Source organism: Struthio camelus, chromosome 3 (assembly GCF_040807025.1).
Source record: "Struthio camelus isolate bStrCam1 chromosome 3, bStrCam1.hap1, whole genome shotgun sequence".
NCBI classification, from domain to species: Eukaryota; Metazoa; Chordata; class Aves; order Struthioniformes; family Struthionidae; genus Struthio; species Struthio camelus.
Window position 1 is genome coordinate 131114603 of NC_090944.1, and position 25998 is coordinate 131140600.

The window sequence follows — 25998 nt, forward strand, 5'->3', positions numbered from 1 at the left end:
GAGGCATTTCTGAAATGCAGAGACAAAATCCTAGACAGGAATGTAGTTTAGATGAAAACAAAAATGCCTTGGCTCAGCTGCCACCCTGTTTTTGTATGTCGTGCTTATTTACACCAAAATCAGGTCAGGGTAAAATGCTACAAGTGTCAGAGGGCTGCTGTCTGCTCCTACTTTGAACAACTTCCGTGGGGGATGTCGTTGCTCATTCACAATGCATTGCTATAGCAGACAACACCCACACCCCATGGTTTTCTGAATCCTCAGGCTAAATAATCCTGTTCTCGCCTCCCTGTTCACTGTAGGAGAATGTCTTACTTGTGTTTACTCTGTGGAGTGACCTGTAAATATTCTTTTTCTTTCATTGGCTTTAAAGCCATTCTCCAGATTTTTCAGGATATTTTCTTTCTCAATCATCACTTGGAAAAACCTCTAGACATGGATCACAGCCAACGAGAAACATTCATCTCTTACACTTTACAGCCTGGTACCATCCTCACCTTCTGCTCTCCCCATGTTTCTGCTTATCTCAATGTCATTAAGGAATGCAGGGCTCATCCCTAGCATTCCAGCTCCTGCAGCAAGAGGGGTTTTGTCCAGCGCTGAATCAGCCCCAGGGAGGGCGCGTCTGGTTTAGCTCTTTGTAGTACATACCTCGCCCATGCAGAAAAAGACTGACAAAAATGCCTGCCTTTACTAAACCTTCCCTCAGGTTGCCACTGAAAACCTTAGAGACATAGAAAAAGGAGAGTAATAATCTGAACAAACACAGCGATATGAGAACAAGTCAGACTGACGGGCAGAAGGGAACGCTCTGCCTGCGCCTATTGGATCCTTTCGTGATTTCAAAAAAAAAGGGTAGGAGAGGGCTGGTGCCTGCTCTGGGAAACTTTCACCAGTATCACAACTGGTGCTGAAGGGGTACCACCGTGGTAATATTTCAAACGATTAGAGTTTGCAGCTAGGCAAAGAGCCGTACCACAGTCTAGGAAAATACAATGCCTGCCTCAAAAATTGGGCATCCAAAATGCAGAAAAATGTGGGAAATTAATATAACAAAAATCTCATTTTCCAAGAGTGCTCTACTTCTTGTAGGATGTGCTCTTTATCTTTCAGAATCAAGCCCCTCTGGGAAAAGACTCCATCTCACTTCCACCTTCATTGAAATTAATGGGCTAATTGCTAACTGCCAGGCTATTTTTCCAGTCTTACAGGACTGTTTGTCTAACCTTGTTCCACAAGGAACTCAGTACGGCGGAACACATTAAGAGTGAGGCAGAATTTGGCTCGCCAGCTTTCATTGAGTATTTTTTTAAAGAGATTAAAGACAATAAAATAACCCATCCATCGTCTCATAAAAATTCACTATGTGTCAATACCGAGCTAAGAGTAGGAAACACAACACGGGTACTTAATAGCCCAAGGCAAAGTGAGCCCACCTCCCTGAAAGAGATCTGGAGCTAAAAGGATTGCAAAGGCGAAGGGAAGGCCAGTGTGGCTTTCCACCAGTGTGGCTTGGGCTGGACTTTGCTTCCATCCACGCTTGCAGCAAATTCTTTAGAACCATTCTTTTTAAGCTGCTCAGATTTGCCCAATGAACTTAGCATTCAGAGTGCAGCTCTCTACAGCTTCCTGTTAGGAAACATATGGCCAGCCGGCACGCTTCCCCAAGCACAGCCCTGTGAGCCGTTCCACCAGGGTTAATCTGCAGGATTAGGCCCTCATTTAGGAAACTGCTTGTCTTGCCTGGGAGCCATCCCACAAGGGAACAATATGTACATCTCAGCCAACCTCAGAGGGAACCGCAATGGCTCCAGAGAGTCCTCCTAAAAGACCGTATCTTGTTCTGTGGGTGTTCTGGTGTTTTTCAAGGCTCCCTCCCCACACAGATAATGAAATGACATGGTCAACAGATAAGGTCAGTGTGCATGTAGTCTCAAGGTTTTTGGGAAAGCAAGACCTTTATCTGCACTTTATCACCGCAATATACAGGTCTGTTTTGCCTTTCCGTCATAGATCTGTTTTGTCCTCCTGACAAATAAGACAAGCACTGACCATTGTTCTCCCCGGAAACTTTAATAATTAATTGTCTTAAAGCAGTAACTGAACATCCATACTATTGCTTTTACTTTGGAACAGTCGCTTTCACGTCATACCTTTCCACTTCAGGGCTTTACTCTCAGCTCTTGACCTGCCTAGTTATTTCTCAAATTGTGGTAATGCCTCAAGACCCAGCTGCAAGCACGTCCCTTGGTGGGAGGTGTTTTACCTTGTCAGACTTACTTAGCCAACAAAAGATACGAGCAGGAGCGGGAAGGGAGTTGTCCCAAGCCGCTCAGTGCGGCAGATGCAGAACGAAGAACAGATCCCACACACAGACACGCCTGGGGGAGCTGGAGAGGCCTCCAAAGTCCGTCATACACACTGTGACACAAGATCAGGCGAGGAAATTCCTCTCTGCAGGAGCGGCAAGTGAGAGCTTTGCTTTTGACATCTCCCAAGGGCCTCCTTAGAGAGACTGTTCTGCTAAAAGCCATTTGTCCTGGGTGAACATTTCCAGGACTTACTCCCAAGTGCATGACTATTACAGAGAAACGTAAACACTTGAAACCCACCTTTTATTGGTGTCTAGAGAGTTATCAAAGCCCATGGCAGCAGACAGAGAGAGCCTTAGCTCTATGTCCTCGTGACCTGTCAGTGAAGAAACACAATAATTCCTCTCCCCTTCCTCCCCCCTCGTCAGTGGAAGACGTGAGAGTTGGGACTAGAGACACTGATCCTTCCCTTTACCTCCTCTCCTTAGATGAAGAGAGAAGAAGCAGCCCTGCCTGGGGAGCGGATGCTGGGAAACAGGAGCCTTCCCACCCTCCCCCTGTTAGGGCTGAGGGAGCGCAGAGAGCTGACTGGAGCCACCCCCTCTCTAGGCAGGGGGAAGCTGCATGCGGGGGAGCAGGCCTGGAACAAAACCTTGCCTCCGCTTGTGGGCAGAGCCGCGAGCAGGGAAAGCCGGGAAGAGAACAGACGCATTTCACGCTCCTCAGCTGAGTCACCAAAGCATATAAAATCAAGGCCAGGCAATCAGAGCCACACAGAGGGGAGGCACGAGGCATCAGGACTCCCAGACAGGTATGTGCACGCGAATGCGGTTTAAAGCAAGGGACTAAGATTGAATCTGAGATCAGCTCCCAGCGGCCCCGCTCCTCCCCTCCTCTCCCTGCCATGTGTGGCGGAGCGGGGCCTCCAGCAGCTCCGCTGGCCGGGAGGCCCTGAGGCTGCTCAGCTCTTGCGTGGCTCCATTTGATGAAAAGGGCACAGGTCACCAAAATACACTATTCTGCTGGTCCCTGCCTCAAACCTGGGATGGGAGCAGCAGATGATGATCTAGGCAATAGCCGGCACCGTTCAGGGAAAAACAAGTAGTTATGAATAGCATGAATGGCTGAATAAGGTGAGCAGCAAGTCTGAGACATTTTATGCAGCGTGGGGCTTCAGTTACCCCCACTGATATTTATTTTTGGATGAGGAATGATCATTACGATGCCCCGAGAGCAGGAAAGAGAGCTCAGTAAGGAAAGCACTAGCTTAGGGTTCAGGACACCTGTGGTAATTCCTTCCTCGACACAGATTATCTGCACAGCCTTCGACAAATCATTTAGTGCCCTTTTCTTTTTTTTTAAAGGGGTGTTCAGGATCCTCCTGGGTTTTAAAAAATCGCGGAGGAATGCATGTAGGTTCCTCTGGTGCTTAGGAGTCTCATGGATTTTTCAAAAATACTTACCTATATTTTTAGTCACTCAAATATTTTTAAAACCCAACTATATGTTTCTTCATGCTTTTTGAGCAATATAATATAAAAGCTTTGTCTCTCAGGAGTGTTTCAAGGATAGGCCTGTTAAAGATGGACACACTCCATCTGCTATGGAGCACAGGATCACCCAGGTTAACTGAATACAGTTTGTAGATTGGTACAGTTCGTGTCCCTTATAAAAAGCCAAATGCAGGAAGGAGGCAGTGGACAAGGCCATGCTGTACACCTGAACTTCAGTCTGACAGCAGAGCAGGAAAAGAGGCGCTTGTTTGACTTTGGAAGTGTTGTGGAAAGGAGTTACAGCATATCCCCCCAGAGAAGCCTGCCTGTGACTAGCCCGTGTAAGGAAAACATTACCATTCTTGTCTCTGTTCAGAGCACTAGGGACACTAATTAAGAGCCAGATCTTGCAAGGCGCTGAGCAGCTCCTCCAAGGTGCAAAGGTCCTCCACTTCTGAAAACTACGAGAAAAGAACTGAGGGCGCTCACGGCTATGTAGGGTCAGACCTCACATACGTAGATCAGAAAGGAAGAGACAGAGGAGGGCTGCATAGGTAGGACAGGGCTGGAGCTACCCCTGGGACTGCTTTAAGCAAAGAGTAGGAGAAGGAGCTGTAGCAAAACATCTAGTTACAGTATGTGCTCACCATCACCCCCTCCTACAGAGGGCACAAAATTCTCCAGGCCCTAGCCAAAAGGACCATACCTTCTAGAGGAGGTAGGGGATAAACGTCCTCCTTGGTCTGCCTGGGGAACGGCAAAGTCAGCTTTAGGGGAAGTGGCACAGAGGGAAAATAACGACTAAGCCTCACTGCCCGTCTCACAGAGGATCCAGGAGAAGCACTTTGGGGGCTGTGATGTTTGGGAGGACAAAGCTGGGGTGGGAGGAGGAAGGAGCACAGAGGGAATTGTAACACTGAATGAACTACTTCTTGGTACCAGGCCTTTGGCCCTGACCCAGGAGCACACTCTAAATTTCTGACTACTTTAATTAAAATGTAGCTCAGAAGCTGTATTTTAAATAGCTGTTTTCCTCCGGAATTTGAATTTGAGACACTCACCTGCAGCAAGGTCACAACCCTGCCACCACTTGGCAGACGGCTCCAGGGGCACTGTCAGAGGGTCTGGAGCAGAAGAGGAGGGGGAGTCTCAGAGGGGCCTTTGGGGCTGAGAGATGCAGGGAAGTGACTTTGCCGGCACGTCCCGTACAGCTATTTGCCGTTGTGGCTGTTAGTCAGAACTGGGCAGAGCTGCACGGGCAGAGCCCAGACATGCCGCGGGCTTTTGTTGCACAGCTGACTTCTGCTCAGGGGAAGGAGAGCCCTTCCCAATACAGGAAAGGCGCTTTACCTTCCTGCCCCATTGCACCTCAGCCAAATTCGGGCTCCTCCATCCTTTAGTTTCATGTTTGACAATCTGCCTCTGCCTCTAAATCCATACGTTTGCATTGTACAGGCAGCCTCACAGAAAAAACTCCTTGCCCAGACCGCACTTGATTGTAGCCTTCTTGCCTGCCCCATTAGACAACTCGTCTCAGTGAGATGGACAAACTGGATACTGTGCAGCAGAACAGCCCTGTAGGGAGCAAATACGCAATCATGTATAAACATAAAATCCTATAATATTGCAGTGAGAGCAGGGGTTTCTGAATAATATTATCCCTCTTTTGCAGTTTGTCTAGTACCAGCTGGTAGTTGTATACTGGAGTAGCACCCATACTGCCTCATACCCCTGTGTGGAACAGAGGTGGCGCAAGCCGCAAGACTGAGAAGCCCATCCCCTGTGCTGCTGCTCTTCTTCGAGGTACTGTTCTAGGTGCCAGACTGGTACTGAGGGTACTGGGGTACAAACTAGACATGTGACGTAACTTGGTTGCTTTCTGGATCAAAACTCCTACGTACGCTTAAAATAAGATCAAACGATATTTCTGTCCCAAAGGGCTCATGTTTACTTAGGCTTAATTACAGAAGAGACATTAATTATCACTTCTACTGTCTGGATGCAACGGGAAAGCATTTATAAATGTTTTACTTTTAAATAGCTTGTAGCTGCCTGGAGGGATTTTAATTTAGTTCTTAATGCTGATGTTTTGTTTTCCCTTCCCTGAAACAAAAAACAAACAGATCTTGCAAGTTAATTGAGAGCCTCTTAGCAGCAGCAGGATGTTTCTGCTCTTGCTCATCCTCTCTCTGCTGGTGGGAAACATACTGTCAGGCCCAGTGAGCAGAGCAGAGACTGCAGCATCCAGGGACGTCACCACCGTTTTCCAGCTGACTCAGGAAGATTCTTGGAAGACCGTTAACCTCACTGGCATGTCCTGCGAGGATCGGAAGAACAGCACCTGGATCACCCTGCAGCTGACCAACAGCAGCCTGACAGCTTTCCCTGTCTGCCTCCCAGAGGTCCTGGAGACCTTAGATCTCAGCAACAACCTCTTGGAAGAAGTGAACAGCACAGAGATAGCAAACCTCCCGCAGCTGCGCACCCTCTTGCTAAGACAGAACCATCTCCAAGCTGTTAGATGGGGATCTGAAGCCCTCAGCAGCCTCCATTCCCTGGACTTAAGCTTTAATAAGCTGTCATCTGTGCCGTCATGCCACACCTCTTCCCTGCCTAACTTGAGATGGTTGTCCCTGGCTGGAAATCCACTGATTGAAATTCAACCGCTCGCTTTTTCCTGTTACCCTCGGCTGCAGTTCCTGAACCTCTCTGCAACTCTTCTTGGGCAAGATGACAGCAAAGGAATTAGGGAGTCTGCTTTTGCCATCAGCACATCTCCTCCTGAGGCCAGGAACAGGCCTGGAAACACCATCAACATGCTTGATCTGAGTGGGACCTTTCTTGAGAAAAGTAAGTAAGTCTCCAGATTTCCCACTGTAAACATGGGCCCTGGTCAGGCTGTGGGGAGCAGAAGCCTTGCCAGGAGGATGGCCCTCCTCCTGGCTGAGCCAATGGGATGGCTGCCCCTGTCCCAGCTGGTGCCTCCCCCCTGCCCCCATCCCAGGGAGGCATCCTGCGCTGAAAGCTGCAAACAGACATTAGCTGGGACAGCCATTAGGGGCATTAGGGGCTGCAAACGGGCATTAGGGGCAGCCTCATCTGCTGCTGCTCAGAGAGTGCAGCACGCTCTCCAGCAAGTCATGTAACCACTGGGGAAGAAACCCTCACGCAGACCAGCCTCCATAAGGAAGGGCAAAGAGCTGGCAGCACCGAAACGGGATTGCACGTTCATCCCATCATAGTCCCCCCGCCTCCATCCTCACCCCACTGACTGCTAGTCATCCAGCTGTCAGCCTTGAGATCTGCTTTAGAAAACACTAGAGGGAATTAATATCTCTATTCAGACACATTGCTGAAGTCCACCTTTGCCCATCCCCACAGTTACACTCTGCTTTATTGAAGTAGTGCAGGGAGGTTTTTTTTTTTTCTCAACCGCACCAGGCCAAGTACCTCCATACAGTGAGACGATCCTTGTGCTGAGCAATTTACAACACGAATCTTCCTTTTGTTTGTCTCCACCGTCAGCCTCAGTTTGTAACTGAGTGCTAAGGTGGAGAGATGCTAAATATGCCTTGCCCCACTGCTCTCAGCCTTGGACAGAGCCAAGACTTGCTGCCTGATCTCCTGCCTCCCGGAGCACTGTCTCAGCCATGGGACAACCCTTCCTGGACAACTTATCTAAAAGGCCACCTCATCTGTTTCTGTCACATTTCGTACCAGTTTTATTCATAAAAACAATTATTGTCTTCCAGGGGTCCTATGAGGTTTCACTGATGGTTATTTCTTGGCACTGGCACAAGAACTGCCACTCTGAGTCAGAGCAGAGGTCCCCCTGGTGCAGTGTCCTTTTTGCAAGAGCACCCAACAGTGGCACTTCATGGAGAGGGTACAAGAAAGAGAGGGGAAACACAGATGGATTTTTCCCATGTGTATGTTCCTTGATTCCAGTAACCAGCAGCTTAGTGATTTCCCAAGCTAGAGGTTTCACCTCAACTCACACTTAGCAGATGTATCGGTAATTTTCCTCCATGAATTGGTCTAATCCCTCTTTTGGCAGTGAGTTCCATAATTTAGTTACAGCATGAAAAGGCACTATTGTATAAGACCTGTTCCTTCACAGTTTCATGTCCCTCACCCCTTTTTTCCTGTCTTAGGAGAAATAGGAAATTACTTGTCTTTCTCCAACCATTCGGAACTTTGCAGACCTCTCTAATCTCCCCTCATCCATCTCTTCTCTGAGCAGAGAAATTCTCATTTGTTTAATCTCACGTTATAGGAAAGTTGTCCCATATCTACGATTAGCTTTATTGACCTTCTCCCTATCTTTCCTTCTTTTCTTCTGCCCTCTCTAAGATGGCATGACCAGACCTGTAGGTAATATTACAAAAATGTGATTGCACAGGTATTTACACTCTAATGTATTAATATGGTGCATTTTGTTCCATCTCTTCACCACAGAGATGTTTTACATCTCTATAAATTTAAAACTCTATCTAACAGTTCCCTAGCCGCAGTTCCCCTTAAGTCACTAATAAATTCAGCATGCTTTGCAAGGAGAGGGCTCCATCTTTACGCGTGCTGCTTAAAGTATCTCAGTAACATTTGTCAGTGGACCAATGCAGTTCAGTCTACTTATTTCTAGGCAGAAATCCACAGCAATGCTCTATTTATGGAATAGTTATAAACCTCTTTTCTGCTTCAGTTCAACCAGAGTGGACCAGAGACTTGTTCAACCTCAGATCACTTCACCTGACAAAGATGTCACGATTAAGAAGCCTCGATACTGACTTTTTCAAGTCCATGCCTCATCTCAGAGAGCTGAACTGTCAAGACTCCCACTCACTGGGTTTCGTGAGAACAGAGATGTTTGACAGTGCTCCTCATCTGAGCCATCTCTCATTCCAGCAGTGAGTTGTTTCCTTTTTTTGCTCACCCCCATGAAGAGTTGCTCACCCCCATGAAAAGCATTGCCTCACAGCACAGTGCTGCCTGGGAGCAGGCAAGCGAGATCTTCCTATTTTAGTCATTTGACTTTAGCAGCTGATGAGAGAGGCAATTAACATAAAGAGAATGAGTGGCATACAGAAGGTCAAGCCATTCTAGAAGCAGGGTGAGAAAGAAGCTAGGGAAAAACTGAAAAAGGGCACTGCATGAAATAAAAGTGGGGCTGAACGCATGGCGGCCAAGAGGAGACCCTCTTTCACAGAACACCCTTGCCAAACGCTAGGTCCTTTCCCTTTACAGCTGCCATCCCTAAAGGTGTTCTCCTCTTAGGATGCCCTTGTTGTGCTTTAGCATACACCAACTGCACTGTGCAAATTAGAGAGATGTGCAGGTATTAGCCTGGACTTTAAAACGCAGCACAGTGCTGTTAGCAACCTGCTGTTTCCAAGGAAACTGGGAAGATTGCATTGTGCCTTACACACAGCGGGATATTAAGCACACTCCGGCCCTTGGAAGTTAGCCCAGCACTGGCTAATTACTGTATTTGTCATCTTGTAGCTGCAACCTGAGTTCCTTTAGTCCTTGGAACATCAATTCGTCGGATAGCATCATCATCAACTTGCATGGAAATCCCCTGTCATGCGATTGTGGGCTCTCCTGGCTGCTCTCCAAGCCCAAGAAAGTTGTGCTGCAAAAGTAAGTGAGCTCAAGGAGATGTAAGTAATGCTCTTCAGCCACAACTTACTGCTGCAAGTTATTTCGGTACAAAACATTCACTGCTAGATTATTCATATTCCTTGTCTGATCTTCCCTTCCACAAGAGGCAGAAATGCAAAATAAAGTCCTCTTTAGGGACAAACGATGGCTGAATTCTACTTGAAATGGACAAACGTGATGGGCACACGTAGAACACTGGAAAGTGTTATTAGCTATAGATTCTACTTGAAGTGAGAATAGCTTATTTTCTCTCCCTTTCAGTTCATATTTCTCTATTAGGTGAAGATAAAACATTAGCTGGCTAGATGGCCTTGGTGGCCAGCACTGGGAGCAGGAACTGGAGGACTGCGAGCACTTGAGCATTTCACATTATTTCCTCCTTGCTCTCTCATTCCCAAAGCCTAGATCAGCAGAGGCAGTCAACAAACCCCCTTGCAAATAGTACCATTTCTCACAATTTTTTTTTATGCTTTCCAACATTTCTGCAGAGTAATTACAAGCATGTAGTTAAAAGAAATACTTAGCATGTATATGATCTCTCTCCTTTTGAAAGGCCACCAAGAAGCCATGTCATATATAGTGGAATGAGCAGGGAAGTAGGTTGTTAAAATTAGATTCTCTCTCATCAGGGTGGGCTTAACATTTAAATTCTCTTGAAAATTACATGTAAAGCCTGAGCGGAGAACAAACTTGAGTTCAGTCATTTAAAAGCATGTCCAGTGTCAGCACAGCTCCAGCTGCTTGAACCAGCAGCGCTTAAGGATCCAGCGGACCCTGCTACACCTCTCTCCATGCAGTCCCATCCTAGTGTAGCATTAGAATTTGATCCTTTAAGACGAGTTGCCTTAATCCCCAGTACTCTTACTAAAGTTCACAGTCCTTGTACCAGAGGATGCTTCCTCTCAGGCAAAAGATATTCCTACACCTTACAAAAAACAAAGCGCCAGTCAGCTAAGATCATACTGCTGTGCAAGATCATCTGTCAAGCACAGGACTATCGTCACTACTACCTAGCTTTGGTCCAGGTTTCATGTTTCCTTTAAAATGAAGACTAATTTTGGACAGGAGGTTCCCAGTGCCACTCCGAGAAGCTCTACAGGAGTCGGAAATGCTCTTGTAGGACTTGTCTGTTCTAACTTGTCCCCTCTGCAGGGCATCGGACACTTTCTGCAACACACCTCAAGAAGATTGGGACAGACCTTCAACATCTTTTTCATTGCTAGAGCTCTACGATAAATGCCAATCTGAAAGAAACATCACACTGCCCGACTCAGACACACCCCCTCCTGAAGACATTGCTTTCAGCGTTACCAGTTATGATGCCGGTACTGTAGTATCAACAACAGACTGTGCTCCCACTACTGTAGCATCGACAACAGACTCTGCTTCACTACCCAAAGACACTTTCAGCAGCTTCCTAATTCAGAGGAATATAACAGACCCAACTGCAGCAAACCCAACTGAGCAGATCCTCACCAAGGTCAACAGTTCCTCCCACGAGGAGGAGGCAGTGTCCGAATCCATGAGCAATCCCCCTTCCTTCGTGTCAGTAACCTCCTCCCCGGGTTTTCTCAAAGAGCTCTATAATCAATCCTCAGGTTATAGCTCCATCAGTAAAGGTGAAACAGATCAGAGAGAGTTCACAGCAACCAACGCTGTGTTTCCCCAGGAAGGACTCTTTAACCAGCCTACTAGCGATTATTCTACTAGAGCAACAGTCAATCCAGATACCATCAACCATTATATTCATTCCTTTGCTACTAACACTGCGGAAGGTACAGCAGAGATAAACCTACCACAGCTGAACTCAACAAAGACCGATGCTCAGTCAGATCCTGCCTTCACCAGATCACTGATACACTATGTAGATGATTATGAGTACGATGATCAGACAACAGAAACCCCAGTGCAACCGGTATACACCCCCTGTGACTACAATCCTTGCAGACACCTTCAGAAGCCATGCAGTGAGCTTCAGAGTGCATCCCAGTGTTTATGTCCTGGCATTTCGAGAGAAGATGAGGTCCCAGATCCACCAAGACTCAGAGACGTGTCTGAAGTTACAGACAGCTCTGCACAGATACACTGGTGCGCCCCAAATTCAGTTGTTCATACCTACCAGCTGATGCTTCATGCCCAAGGCAATGAGGAGAGGCAGTTTGTCCTGGACAATATTTATTCCACAGCAAGGCAGTACACACTGTATAATCTATTACCATACACCACTTATCACATTTGCGTGACTGCTTGGAACAAAGCAGGATCAAGCCAGACAGCAAGTCAGGAAATGTCAGGTAATCCATGCACCAAATTTAAAACAAAGCCCAGCTACAAGACTGTCTTTGCTGCTCTGTCCGCAGCAAGTGGACTCTTTCTCATTTCCACTATTGTATTGTCTATATGTCTGTGTAAGGCATGTAAAAAGCCTCCTAGTGAGCAATATGGTACACACCTAGTCTCTTATAAGAACCCAGCATTCGATTATCCATTAAAACTCCAAACAACTAATTAGCTGCAGGTGATTGATCTATACATGCAAAACGCACTGTCTTTATCACTCTAGTGTGTTTCCCTGAGACTCTCAAAATGTCCTGCAGCAAAACTAGGAAACAACAGACTTTACAGGCCTCGTGTTTCTAAGGGAAGAAAAACACAAAAAAAAAAAAAAAAAAAGAAGGTAGCTAAACAGAAAGAAGTCTTTGGGCTCTTGTTCGTGTGCTAAGCAGCAACAAACCTGGACACTAACTTTGCAAAGTTATCTTTTATAATAATCTACAAATATATTAGTGTACATTTCATACAGTGGCATGCTGTCTTGCCAGCTGTCTGCCAAGGCTCATCTATCCAAGCAAGATAGACACTGATTTTATTCACAAGAGTGAAGTTGCTGTTTGATTTCTTCTAATGTCTATATAAAGGTATCATCTAAAAAGGCAGTATTACTGGAAGGAGTAAAAGAACGATCTCCTTGGGCTCAGTTGCAAGGGGCTGTGCACATCTAACTGCAGTAAATAACACTGGTGATCCCAACTGTTTAGCCCAACTTCAGATCAGGAAAAAGAAACATCAAAGTTAAATGCAAAGAAGGACAGCAAGACACCGCAGGATCCTTAAGGCAAGGATAATTGTTTTATTGTGACTTTGTACGACGTCTTCCGCAACTGAGGCTCCTAAGTGCTAGTGTAATACCCGTTACAGGCAGTGAGCAGGTAGTAAGGAGGTTGCAATACAGCAGTAACCCACAGATAGGAGGCAGTACATTAGGATTTGCTTCACAATTGATTTTAAATGGAGATGATTCTCAATTCCATCTGTAGATTTAGCAGGCTGATGACTTACCTCATGCAGAGGCAAAGACCAAAACAGTGAATCAGTTTAATGTGTATGTTGCTGAGACTTGAAAAATTGAAATCCCATCCACGAGCAGCAGAGATTTTTATTCATTTATGCAGAGGTTTTTCAAATGTACTTTTGAGTGCTAATTTCTGCTAGAAAAATTATAACAGTTGCTGAGAATCCAAGTTCTTCAGCAGCTTTGAGAGATCTTGCCCTTAAAGCTCAGAGAGCTGTTTTTGTAAGAGGAGACATTTGTCCCAATCAGATATTTTCCTTTAATTATCGCTGTTCAGAGTCCCATACGTTTATGTGCCAATAACTGCATGTTTCTGATGCTGTATAGATATGCTATGTAAATTCCCGCCAGATCTCCGAGAATGAAGGTGCTATACAGTGTAAAGGAGTTTCTGTTCTGTCAGTTATTTTTAATGATCCCCCCATTAATGGAAATAAAAGCTGCAGAGTAAGATGTACAGACTGGTTCTTTAATAAAGATAACCTTTGTGTTGAGTTTACCATCTGCAGTGTTTAACCACAGAAATGACCTTGAACACTTTGCTGTTTTGGAGCCTTTAGGCATACAGTAAAGTACAATTTTTAATTACAGGAAATTTGTGTTAATTGATGTCATGACAGTTTTCATTTTGAATGCGCCTGAAATGGGGTGTGCCATCCTCACCTCACCTTTCACGCAAGTTTGTCCTTTCCCCTACACCAGTGAGGGGAATGACATCATCTTCAGACAGATGCTCGCGGCAAATTCCTGTTGTGCCCGTCCTGAGCTGCCGAGCTTGGCTGTGCCTCATGAATCAAACTTACAACAGAAGTGACTTGCAAATGGAGACACCAAGAGGGCATCATCTTTCACTGTAAAGATCTCTTTTGTTTTCACTTGCTGGTAGTTTAGAACTTCTTTGGTTTGGACTTAATTGTTTCAAATTTATTTCAGGCCTGTTTCTTTCCTGCATTTTCTGGAAGGTCTAGTAAATAGGTGCAAATGGTATTTTAACTTTGTTTCAAGTGAGCAGAAACCTTCAGTGTTTGACGTGTATTATTCCAAAGTGGGGCAGGGATCATACACTCCCCTGTATTTGTTCAACATAGCTCCAGAAGACCTTGACTGGGGTCTCTGGTATTGCTGTAAACAGAAACGAAGTGGACCAAAATAAGAGATTCGTGAACAGTGACATGTATATTCTTGAAGATTAACTCCAGAGGAGAACAAAAAAAGATCCTGCAATTAGAAATAAAGAAGATTGTTCCAGTTTAACTAGGAGTTAGTCCAAAGCAACAGGACATCATTTAAAATGAAATTTTGAGAGAATGCTTCTAACTACACTTTACTCCACTGCAACTCATAATCACTGCAACATTTACCTAGAAAGCCACAAAGCTCAGTGGAAGAAGGTCTTTGAGGAACAGGATTTGCCATCACTGAGAATCAGTGACCAGCAGACACTCTAGCTTGACACCTACCCAAAAGGGCAACAGCCTCGGCAATATCGGGGATACAGCAGAGGAAGCCGCTGAGCAGCATGATCACCTCAGAAGACCCTCAGGAACACCAAACAGCAGCTGCAGGCGAGTGGGCTGGCAGAGACACCATCTCCATGCACAGCAGACGCCTCGCACCAAGACGTGGGAGCACTTGCAAGCTTCTTCTTGTCATAGTTGAGCACAACAGTCATTTCTCATCACAGCTTCTGCTTGGAGCTGCACAAGTAGACCAAGCCCAGGAACTCAATGGAAATTGCACATCTCCTTTCAAGTCCCTCAGAGAGCAAATAATAAAAAAAAGCCAGCCCTACATACCGTCCTCCACCCAAGCACAGCGTAAGCAGATCCTGTGAATCCTGCTCAGTGTAAGCAGATCCTGTGAATCTCCCAGAAGGCTGATTACCTCTTGCAACGGCCCAGGCATTTATTTTGCAGGCTACTTTCCCTTTTCAGTTTCCCCCGTTCGTTTTCATAGCCCTGGGATGGGAAGAGCTGGTGGTTCCCAGTGCACAGCCCTGCGGGGCAGACCCACTGTGCCAGAAAGCCTGGGCTGCCTGCAGCTGCTCCCAAGCTGATGTGTGCACTTTTCGTTTCCCCCACCACCTCCAGTGGGGGATCACGGCAGGTACGTTCCCAGGGCCCTCACCCCCAGCTGAAGCAAGCTCCAAACAACCAGGCTGCTCCAGCCCCACATCCCTACCCTCACCAGCTCTGAGCCGGGGGCCTCCCAAGCCACCTTTGCACGTGAGCTGCCATGTAGCAAGACCTGCTCTAGAGCATCCCCTAAAGTCACTGCTCAACAAGCACCAATGAGCAAACAGAGATAAGCCACTTCTTGTGGCTTGTAAGTCAGCGGTGAGTAAAAACATGAATAACTCCATTGTCTGTGTGTTCCAGACAGGGAATAAAGTGTGGGAAAGATGCCATATCATTTCGATTGTAAGTGTGTATATTTGTTTTAACCCCGCCTTGCATTAACCTTTTACTTACACCACTGGCAGCAGTAGCTAACAGTCCCTTAGCAGGTATGTAATCTTTGTGCACACCACCATTTCGAGTGCTATGTTAGCAGAGTTTTCTCCCAGCTGCTGAGTAACACCCACTTTTCTCTGGATGCTGCAGAGATGGTACCTAAAGCTTTGCACAAAGATTTGCACGACATTTGGAAGAGCTCCAGTAACAAACAAAATGCTTAAATAACTCCACCACTGCTCTTTCCAGGAAATATATCGCAAAGGACAAGACTGAGTTTACAGGAGCTCTGTTGCACAGACAGCACACTCACAGCAGCTCCTAAGTAGTCTGTCTACATAAAAAAGGCACCAAGGTATTAGCTGAGCAGCAATGTAAACAGCAGGGCACGAGGGAGAAAAATGCCTGAGGCAGAGGCCTCGCGCACACATAGAAAACACAAACGATTGTATTTCCACTACTCTCTGGCAAGAGAAAAGACTAGAGGACCCAGTCCTGTTGTTACTGTCCAACTTCAGGAAATATATTGCTAAATATGCTTTGGGGGTATTACGTGTGTCACAGATGAGATCAGACCCAAAAAGCGGCATCTTGCCGAGACGAGTAGAGCATACTCTACTCAGCCAGAGAGGAAAGTCTACGAAGTCCTATCCCCCATAAATCCACACCAGTCCCACACTGCTTGCAACTTCATACGATGCCCCCATATAAACAGCACCCTCTGTCAAGCCAGGTACTGGATACTCCCTCACAGACAATTTCAGTCTCTTGAATCTTTCCCCGTTGCAAGCTGCAAGTTTACCACAACTGATTCTCCGAGCCAGTTCTCCCTCCAGTCTCTCCTGCCTTTTCGCAGGCCCTCATTGCCTTCAAGCCAATGCACCATGCCAGAGCCTCACATTCCTCAAAACTGCCTGTCCTAGGAACCAAATGAATATGTAAGTCCCACTCCCATGTCCCCCACTTGTTCCATCTGAAAGTGATCTTCAGCAGCCCAGCTCCATCAGGGCTGACTAGCCCTCCTGAAGCACAGAGCCGCCAGGCAGGGCTAGTGCCTCTCTCTTGCCGGGTCACACTCTACCCCTTTCACAGGAGGCATGTAAAAACACTTAGCAGCAGGACTCAAAGCAGTATTGTTATTTATTGACACCTAAGGTAAGCACTCACCTGCTTCAGGCTGGCAACTTCTTTTTTTCATTACCGCTTTATAGTTTCACTAGAGTGAACTTGTTTTAGTAACGATCAACTCTCCTATCTACTTTACTGTCTTTTTCCTCTATATGAATCAGTGCTTCTCTTATTTCTCTTTTTCCCCTCTTATTTTTGCTAAGCTACATCCACTCTTCTCTGGATTTACTGTTTACATACCGAAAATCTTAATAATTTTAAAGTTAAAAAAAGCTAATGGCTTTACTCTGTTGTACTTCACAAATTCCGACCTGGATTAAAAAAAAAAAAAAAAGAAGCTCCTCCCCTTGCATTCGCACCCTGAACGTGTGTTTCTTCTAAATAACTGCTGCAGCCCAAGACCAGACAGCGTGACAGAAGTACGTATATCATTTGGATAAATCACTATATTTACAAAATAAGTATTCAGGTATTAAACATTTCTTTGAAAAGCACTGCTAATTGCTAGTGCTTAATGCTAATATTTACTTTTACAAAAACTGAGTCACCACATCATTCCCTCTACGTTTTCTATTGTAGCTGAACCTACCAATTTAAAAAGTAAACACTAAAAAGCAAGCAATATTACAATCACCAGGGTAAAATTATCTTAAAGTACATTTTCTAGTTTCTGCATAATCCAAGTATAATTGCAGAAAAATAAATTCAAATTAGTCAATGTCATTCCCATTATCCCAACCCAAAAAACAGCATTGTCACTCCTGTTGCTTTGTAAACCCAACCAGTAACCGGTTTAGAGGAGTCCTCCATTTTCATTACCACCGATCCATACAAGCAGCTGAGCCAGCATTTGGCCCTGCTCTTCACGGTGCTGGTTGAGAGAGGGGCAGCGAGGAGAGCACTTGGGGAGCAAAATGGAAACTTTCCCTGAAGTGAGTAGAGCCACCTTAGAAAGTCCCCTCCCTCCTAGCTCTTCTCCACCTGGTTGTTCCTCCCCCTCTTCCTATTTACACCCAACAGCAAATCTGTTCAATTGCAAGAGATAAACCTGTGACAGGGTGACTGGGTTACATCTCTGAAATACCTTTAAAATCTAACAGAAGACGACCCATTACCAAAAAATGATAACTAGTAATTCACTGACTGTTTAACAGTTTAACCTCTTGTCCTATTTATATCTGTGACAGGAAGATAACTTGCGAAAATTGCAGAGAACATTTAAACATGCTTTCTGGCAGCTTTTCTGGTACAAGTTTTTTTCTGGCTTTTCTTCCTAAAGCCCAACAGCTATCTGCATTCCTAAGAACCTTCTCCGTTCGCTTGCCAGTTTTTTCCTTCTTTCTATAGTGACCAAGTTCAAGCAAAGGAAGACTGAAATAGCCAACAGTGCACATGGATGCATCCCCTGAATGTCGTGGCAGAGGTGCGTGCTGTTCCCTGTCCTAGCTCAGCATTTCAAAAATCAGTCATCGAGTCTCATGGAGTCTCCCAGGAAGCAGAAACACTCCAGACCTCTGGGAAGACAGGCTGATCGCTGAAAAGGCCTGAATGCTGACAAAACGCTGAAAAAATTCTCTAAGAGCCAGAAGGCATGCAGGCAAAGGCCTTGCTGGCTGCAGGGGAACAGAGAGGGACCTTCTTGTCTTCAGTGCCACAAATACCATTTACAGAAGCAGCCACCCAGAGTCCCATCCAGGTGGCACGAGCAGGCGGGTGGGAGAGCCCAGCCCCGCAGAGCAGCAGGACAAGACACTTCACCTGACTCACCTCTGCTACAGAAGGGACCCTGCTTTTGAGAGGCAGCCCTGGCTGGTTGGGGCACGAAGGGCAAGAGGCACTTAATGGGCCTGCTGGGGAAGAGGCAGCCCACTTCGTACCACAGACTTTATCAGCTTCTTCGTGGAAGGAAGCAAAACGAAACCACTGCCCTCACTTGGCAAGCACTACTCTGGCCCGGATGAACTCCTCCACAGCTCCTCAGTGATCGCCACAAAAATGCATTCACTTGGTGTTAGAAATGAGGGTGCCTCTGAGGGTTCAAGCTCTTGCTTGTCAAGAAGCATCTGATTAGCACTTTACCTGTGAAATACTGAGATATTTATCACAGGTGTGAACATGCTTGGTGTTTGCGGAAACAAATTTCATAAATGAACACCGTGCTTAAACTCCTGGTGCTTTTTCTTTTCATCAGTTGGCCAAAGTATGCAGAGATTGTTCTGAAGCACGGCTATAAATTGCAAGAGTAATTCCAGCTTCTTTAAAAAGTAATAAAGTAGGGCAACAAATAATAATATTATTTTGAAATATATTCAGGAAAGACTCCCTTACAGCAAGGCTTGTATTCTGCTGTCCCCTAGAGGAAGAGGGTGGAATCATCTCTCCTAGGTACTATCGCAAGTGGAAATACTTCATTCTTTCACCAAAGAACTTCAGCCTGCACCTTACAGATCACGACTTACTAATTTACACTACCCATGTGCCCGTGTGTGTGCATCTGTGTATCCTTACCCATTAACATTTGAAAGTCAGCCAATTTCAACTAAATATGAAAGAGCAACAGAAGTCTCTAAGACATTTTCTGACAAGTTTCATTGACAACAGTGGCAGGATACAGGAGAGCCCATCACTGCTGTCACTGGACCCCTTACAGAAATTGTGGAATTCTTCATAGGATTAGTAGCATTTATCCCAATGTTCTGTCAGGATTCAACCTCCAGAAACTGAACTTGGCCTGCTCAACCCTTTCTAAACACAGACAAACCCTCTCCAGAGATGTTATGAATGTCCAACAAAGGGAAAAGCTTTGATCAGAGCTGCAACTTCAGTCTCTCGATGCATAGGAAAATAGACTTCCTTTGTACCGCTGTTCACCCAGTTACTGGTTTTGTACTGAAGAGACCATTTGTTTTTATTCAGAAAGCCAAAGTCCTGAAAATTAATAGTAGCAACAATCTATGTCCCATAGACCGTTAATTCAGCAGCTCTAGTTCTTTTGGTAGCTTTTTATAACCATGAAGCGCTCTGCTAACCTGACACTGGTAGAGGAAAACGTAAAAGAAACGTCTGTTTCTTAAGACCAAGGAAGGTACTACTGCCTGAGAAAACAAAAAGTAGTAAATCAGTCTACGAGAACTAAGTGTAATAAGATTTTTTTAGACACTGTACATTAGAATTTTGCGATTTTGTAAACAGAGATCAGGTCCCATTCTTTGCATTTACAGAAAAAAAAGGCAAGGATCAACTGGTTTTTTTTTTTGATTCATCACAGACAAATGATCAGAAAAAGTTGCTTATGTTATCTTGTATCTTGAATTTCATTTTGAATACAGTATTACCATGCAATATTGCAATAACTGGATGGGGATCTTCCAAGGAACTCCCACCTGCTTTAAAAAACCCTGATGATTCAGCTGATGCTTACGGATTTTGTAGGTTCGGGGCACAATGCTGAATGGCAGCTTTTATAGTCCCGGGCAGACCTGTTCCTTAGGACCTATGCAGTAAACCCAGTTAGGCACAGTGAGTGCAGCATCCGCTCGTTTGGTACACGAGCAGATCAGTGGGCCTACCAACACCACACTCACTGATGAGGATGATAGATCTGCCAGTATGCAAAAGGTAGCTTTTGGCATGCCCCAGCTACAGCTCATCTGAAGACTCAGGGGTTGCCAAGAAAGCACGAGATAAGCCGTTTCCACTGACACTGCTAGAGCTGACAGACCTGTAACTTTAAGCTGACATTGCCCATGGCACACCATGTTTTTAAAACATTTTGTTTTTGTACTTTGTACTTGGACGATGAAGTTATGTTTAAAATATTGTCTTTAAAAAATGGCCTGAATCCATGGGAATCCCTTATAGCAAATTTTCACAGGGTTAGCAGTATTTATCCTAGTATTCCTAGCTGAATATCACCACCATGAATTGCATTTGGTCAGCTCCTATATGTTTCTGTCTGTTTCTATTAAATATGGTATTTTTCTTCTCTTCCAAACCACAGTGCAATATCATATTTTGTACTGCTACAGAATCGTCGTACTTCAGTGGTGAATAACATTACCTACTAGCACACGCGGAGAAGACAACACTTGCTTGTCACTTTTTGTATTTTCCAACACACCACCGCAGTGTATGTCCTTATTTTTGCAGTCTCCTTAAACAGGTGATTACCCTTTTCATCTGCTTACCATGGCTCTCAGAGATTTTTTTTAAAAAGGAAAATAAGGGGAAAAAAGTCTCAGAAAAGACTAACAGAAAAGGGAGGGACTGTCAGAAAAGGGACAAAAAGTGTTCGCAATACACAGTACCTTGGATATACTCCGAACAGGAGAGAATCAAAGCAAAACAAAAGAAAACAAAAGGAGCAAAGAAAAATCCCTAAAAATCTGTATCAGTTGTTCAACGCCTTCTCCACTAGGTGGCAGCACAGATGCAGCTACAGCTGCCATGAAGCCAAACCAAAGGGCCGGCAGCCCCACCGGGAGGGGTTTAACCAAAGTACCAAGAAAAACACTTGAGACACCAATAGCTAAAACCCCAGGGAGAAACTCAAGTCAGAAGGAAAAAAAAAAAAAATCACATTTCCATTTCTACAGTGATCACTAGGTACCGACTCTATTCTTCTTTGGATAAGTATAATCTACTTGCTGTGTAAAATATTTTGCACTGGGGAGTATTTGAAGAAGACTGCTATTAAATGTATTAAATGTTTAGAACCTACTCACTCTTATCAGAAAGTGATTAAATAATGGTGACAAGAGCTAATAATTCACTATACTGTCATTACTACTCCCCTGAGAATTCCAGGCAAATTATCTTCAGGAAAAAAAGAAGAAAGACTGTATGTGCGATTAAAGTTCATACCCAACCTGATATAAAGCAGCACAGTTAACTACGAAAGATATACATCCCAGGTATTTTTCACCTTGTAAAAAGAACAGAGATGGAAATATTTCTACAAACCACATTTTGCCATAATCACACCTATACAATTCACTGATGTTATTTATGCGGTGAAGGTTATCAATCTTACTGCAGTAGAACTAGCAAGGTCTGCCTGACATTAGGACTCTATTTTATAAGAGACACCGTACATACAGGTAGTAAAAGACTGCATTATCTAACTACACCAGACTAGAAATAGTTGGGCAAGAAAATCAAGAGACAGACAAGTGAAGCGATCTGCCCAGAATCGCAAGCAGCAGAGGAGCTGGTTAAAAAAACATTGATACTGTTCATTGCCTCTGCCTGAGCAAAACACAACTTTGAAAGCCACAGAAACATTGTGCCACTGATGGACATAAAGGTAATTCTGCTCCTCCTCTTCCCTGCGCACCAACTGCTTCTTGTATGCAGATTGCAGAACAATCTGATGTCCCTAAATACAAACATCCTAAACCTAGCCCACTGGATCCCCACACCCTCTTCAGCTGAGCCTGTTCACCAGTCCACGCCATCTGAAACCCCTAACCTTCACTCTAACATGAAGTCTAATAATAAGCCTAACACTAAGCCTGCTCAGATAACCTCTCCCACAAGGAACACCAAGAACAGCCAGAGAAATTTCTATCCACAACTCTAAATCTGGAGCAACATTAACAACTGGCATTCAGGCCAACATGACATCAGAGCAGGAAGCCTAACCATAATGCTGCCCCTAACTATGCACTAGTAAAAAGGGGGGGGGGGGGAAATCTCCCTGTGGAATGAAGCTGAAAAACTAGTCACAATTGCCTTAAACAAAACTCAGCAGCTTGAAAGACCTCTTACATACCTGCGCAACTAAATTAAAACTAGCAGACAAAACAAGCAATAAAACACAATGCAAAACACATTATGTGTCATAGCCCACCACAACCCCTTAAACCCTGCAAGGAATTTCTTGCCATGCAATCCGAGGCAAGGAATTTCTAGTAGACAGAATTAGGCGCATAAAGGAGACAGCAGATGACAACAACCTTTAAGCTAGCCAGACCACTCCTTTTAAATCCAGCACAAACCTAATCTCATAGACTAATACTTACAAAAACCTTAATCCTAACTGCACTGAAACCCAGCCTCAGCTCTAAAGAGGCAACCCTGCCAGACCAAAATTATTAGTAAGAAGGTAGCCACTAACCATAGCAGCCCTAAACTTAGCTCAGCAACTTGTCATATACCTATTAAAAATCCAGGCTCTCCACCCAGTAACGGAACAAACCCTATCCTCAAATTATTCTTAACAGCAGAGGGGTTGTTTCTGCCAAACACAGAGCTATGTGGCGGCTCTTACAGCATCAGCTCTAACTATTATTTCCTTCAAAATCCAGGAAAGCCTAAACCTTGCTCCTAACCTTAGTGCAAATCTAATCCTGGAATAGCAATCTCTGCCAGACCCAACACCATAAGTGTTCACTTATGTAATGTGCTCACTTATGGTAATAGCACAAAAATCTATCTTCAAAACTATCTATTTTTTCTGCCAGCAAACGAGGTCCATTGGAACACTCTGTGACATAACCAAACCCAGATCCCAGTCTAGTATCACAGAGGCAACATCTTCCACTCCCAACATGAACACAGTACCCTTGAGTATAGCTATACTGACCCTTATATGCAGGAGAAACTAAGAACAGTACCACAACAAACTCTAAATGATCCCAAATGTGAGGCCACGGCGCTACAAGGAAGTGGCCAGCTTCAGAAACTCTAAGCATACTACAATAGGTCTTTAAAAAACCGGACTCTGCACTGAGTAACAAACAGCCCAGATTCTAGCTTTGACATTACATTAGCGTTACACGTCTAGGATTTAGTACTGTTGCCATCAATGCTTCCTGTATTCTAAGAGCAGGGTTAGAGATCCCTATGGTCTTGGTCATTTAGGATGTACTTTTGATGATTTTTAATACAAATCCAGATTAAGACTGTTACCAGAAAAGGTCCCCAGTCCACGGCTCTCGGCCTGGATATATGCATCAGCTTATCTTTAAACTTAAAACTTGTCTTATCTGCCTGTTGTAAATGGAACATAAAAAAGCAAAAATTACTCACTTCCCAAATCTTCTCTCCACATACTGTCTCTGACAAAGAGCATTCATTCTCATTACAACGGCGGATAAATCCACTCAGCGTGACCAGGGAAACCAGGATGTTGCTGCCTTTACAAACTGCTCAGCGCATTTGCTGGAGAAGGAGCATACTTGCTGTTATCTTTACGTTGGCAGTAATTGCCAAGAACACAGTACAAAAAATAAACCAACACATGTAATATGGAATAAGTGAGAAAATTCAAAAGCAACTGTTAAAAATGGTTAAGCGGGTGATAAGGTAATGTGACTGTGGAGCCTTTTTTCATATTTTTTGGATGACAACAGGACTGTCAAAATGTTTTCTCTTCGCTGATCAACATAAAAAACTGTTGTTAGCACTAGAAAATTGCTCACCATGATAACAGGTTTCACGTGCAATGAGCTCTTGATATAGATGTAGATACTTGGAAACAGAAAGCAAGCTCAGGAGCTCACGTCCATTGCCTGTTTCTTACAACGCATTGTCTACATTATGCGCACTTCACCGGCGCAGGGATACGTTTCTTGTTGTGTAATTTCCTCTATGTATGAGCACTTTATTGGCGCTGCCATACCATAAATCTTAACTCCTCGCATCCAGCCTGGAAGAGATAGGCCATAAAAAAATCCATGTTTTAAGACATTACTTGAGCATTCTCATTTCAGCCAAAGCTCTTTTGAGCTGCTATAACACTAATAATAATATACTGGGTCATTCAAAGACCGCAGGTTGTTTTCTTACAAAGATTTCCAGATGTATCTTGTTTTTTTTCCCCCTCAGAAATTATTAGTAAGCACACACACATTTGTTTCTTATTTTGAACACAGTCTAAAATTAATTTACTTTGCAGATTCAAGTATGTGCTTTGCATTCAAACCTTTTGAAGCTTATATTCTGTTCAAGGTGGCGAAAATAATTCCAAATATATATTCAGAAATTCTGAGAAAGACAAGAGCACAAATGCTTCTTATACCTAGATAGTATCTAAGCAAGACCAACTTAACAGTTAAATATAAGCTATCTTCCAACTCTCATGATTTTTATTGATAGAAAGCATACCTTTTTAAGGTGATGTTACAAGCTGAGCTAGAGTCCCTCAGGCACATAGGATGACGAGGGCACGACAGAAGAACATACGTTGTTTTTGTTCTTCCCTGTAATTCAAGTCTAATGTCACCTGTGATAAAGCTGCTGCTGAAAATCCTTTTTGCTGATCTTTAAGGAGGATGCCGGTCAATCTCCCGGGGTAGTAAGTTCTGCAAAAGGGAAAACACAGGTGCTCAAAATGTAATCAAAACAGCTGAGAGCATAGCAGGTCTCTGTCTTAACAGGAAAGAAATTGCAAGATGCCATGCTGAGACCAATAAAAGCCAAAGGCTGGACCCATGAAATAGTGGGATAGACCACAAAGGAAAAAGAGTTACAGCTACCCTAACATCCATGGCTATTGACTTATCATATAGCACTGAAATCAATGGCTTTGGAGAGGCTGTCCGCCAGAGGAAATTTTTCTAAAGCAAAAATACATTAGCAAATGTTTATAATATAGCTGCACCTGCAAATTTCACAAAAGCTGTGCAGTGACAAGACCGACTTGATGAGTTAACAGTCACAGCGCTAGGAAAATAATCTCTGCTTGTAACCCCAGATGTTCTCAGGGAAGGGGCTCCCCAAGAAAACAGAAGTGCTGCTGGGAGCCCTTCCAGCAGTAAAACATCAATGATATTCTCCAAGTTTCATACAACCTGCTGTGGCCAAACAGCTGTAAATGGACAATATTGGGACACTATGGGAAAGAGTACACTTCTTGCCATCGTCTTTATTAGGCAAATTATTTTAGCATTCAGAATGAACACAAAAAAAAGCCGCAGCCAGCAGGTCTTGTCCGACAGAACTGAACCGCTCCTTCCGTCTGGGTCAAACTTCTGGTTCTTCTAAATGAAGGAGCCCAGGAAACTGCTAGAGTCACTGTGAACGTGCTTCTGTTAAGAAAAACGTTCAAATGATGCTGCACTTATCCTTCAGCGTTCTGGAAAATGACACCCTGACCGGTCAAAGCGGTCAAAGCGGGGCGATGTTGTTTGCTCGATTCACTGAGCTCTACTAAAATACGACAGAGAGAACTCACTCTCCGACAGGGAGGGTGAGCGGACGAGCCTGACGTTTTTAAACCACTTTTGTTCTTCACAAAGACGTCCAGCACATCGATTACTTCTCGCTGGGGCACTTTCTCCCTCAGCATCTTTTCCTACATGAAGTCCCTCGGTTTGAGCTCCCCTCGCCCTTCTTTCGGCCATCGCTGCCTCAAGTCAACCCCGGACATAACCTCACCCTTCACAGACAGAGCTCAAACTGCTTTGCCAGCGGGATCCTTTTCACTAGTTTCTTAGTACATAAAATCCATATATCTCCTTACTTCTCAATCCCCCCCCCCCGCCCCCAACCGAGGGTCTCCGGCAGCCGTTACCCCTCCCCGCCGGCGCCTCACGCTCCCCCCCTCAGGGCGCCCGCCGAGGGAGGCCGCCCGGGCGGGGCGGGGCGCGGCGCGG

General features: G+C 44.7%; 1 protein-coding gene and 1 long non-coding RNA gene across 7 annotated transcripts; one reads left to right on the forward strand and one right to left on the reverse strand.

Moving 5' to 3' along the window:
- Nucleotides 1-1519: 1519 nt before the first annotated feature.
- On the forward strand, nucleotides 1520-12142 carry LRRN4 (leucine rich repeat neuronal 4). Of its 2 annotated transcripts, XM_068940314.1 has the most exons (7): nucleotides 1520-2469; nucleotides 2926-3123; nucleotides 5478-5608; nucleotides 5929-6655; nucleotides 8508-8712; nucleotides 9308-9445; nucleotides 10619-12142. In XM_068940314.1, the coding sequence occupies exons 4-7, from the start codon at nucleotides 5968-5970 to the stop codon at nucleotides 11976-11978; spliced, it is 2391 nt and encodes a 796-aa protein (XP_068796415.1). In that variant the 5' UTR covers nucleotides 1520-2469; nucleotides 2926-3123; nucleotides 5478-5608; nucleotides 5929-5967; the 3' UTR covers nucleotides 11979-12142. The 2 variants fall into 2 exon arrangements, with proteins under 2 accessions (XP_068796415.1, XP_009672251.2); XM_009673956.2 differs by having other exon boundaries at nucleotides 1520-3123.
- A 1124-nt stretch (nucleotides 12143-13266) lies between these two features.
- On the reverse strand, nucleotides 13267-25988 carry LOC104143458 (uncharacterized). Of its 5 annotated transcripts, XR_011140509.1 has the most exons (6): nucleotides 25578-25971; nucleotides 24509-24705; nucleotides 23824-24050; nucleotides 23432-23563; nucleotides 14279-14515; nucleotides 13267-14036 (listed from the first exon to the last, which is right to left on the reverse strand). It is a non-coding gene; the product is annotated as an uncharacterized lncRNA (long non-coding RNA). The 5 variants fall into 5 exon arrangements; XR_011140508.1 differs by having other exon boundaries at nucleotides 13267-14515; nucleotides 25917-25988; XR_011140511.1 differs by having other exon boundaries at nucleotides 13267-14776; nucleotides 25917-25988.
- Nucleotides 25989-25998: the final 10 nt, after the last annotated feature.

Bases quoted from the DNA above. Each gene is read 5' to 3' on its own strand.
- LRRN4 (XM_009673956.2), top strand. From the start codon at position 5,968: ATGTTTCTGCTCTTGCTCATCCTCTCTCTGCTGGTGGGAAACATACTG. The intron at 6,656-8,507 runs GTAAGTAAGTCT...TTTCTGCTTCAG, and splicing joins TGGGACCTTTCTTGAGAAAA to TTCAACCAGAGTGGACCAGA. The intron at 9,446-10,618 runs GTAAGTGAGCTC...TCCCCTCTGCAG, and splicing joins AAGAAAGTTGTGCTGCAAAA to GGCATCGGACACTTTCTGCA.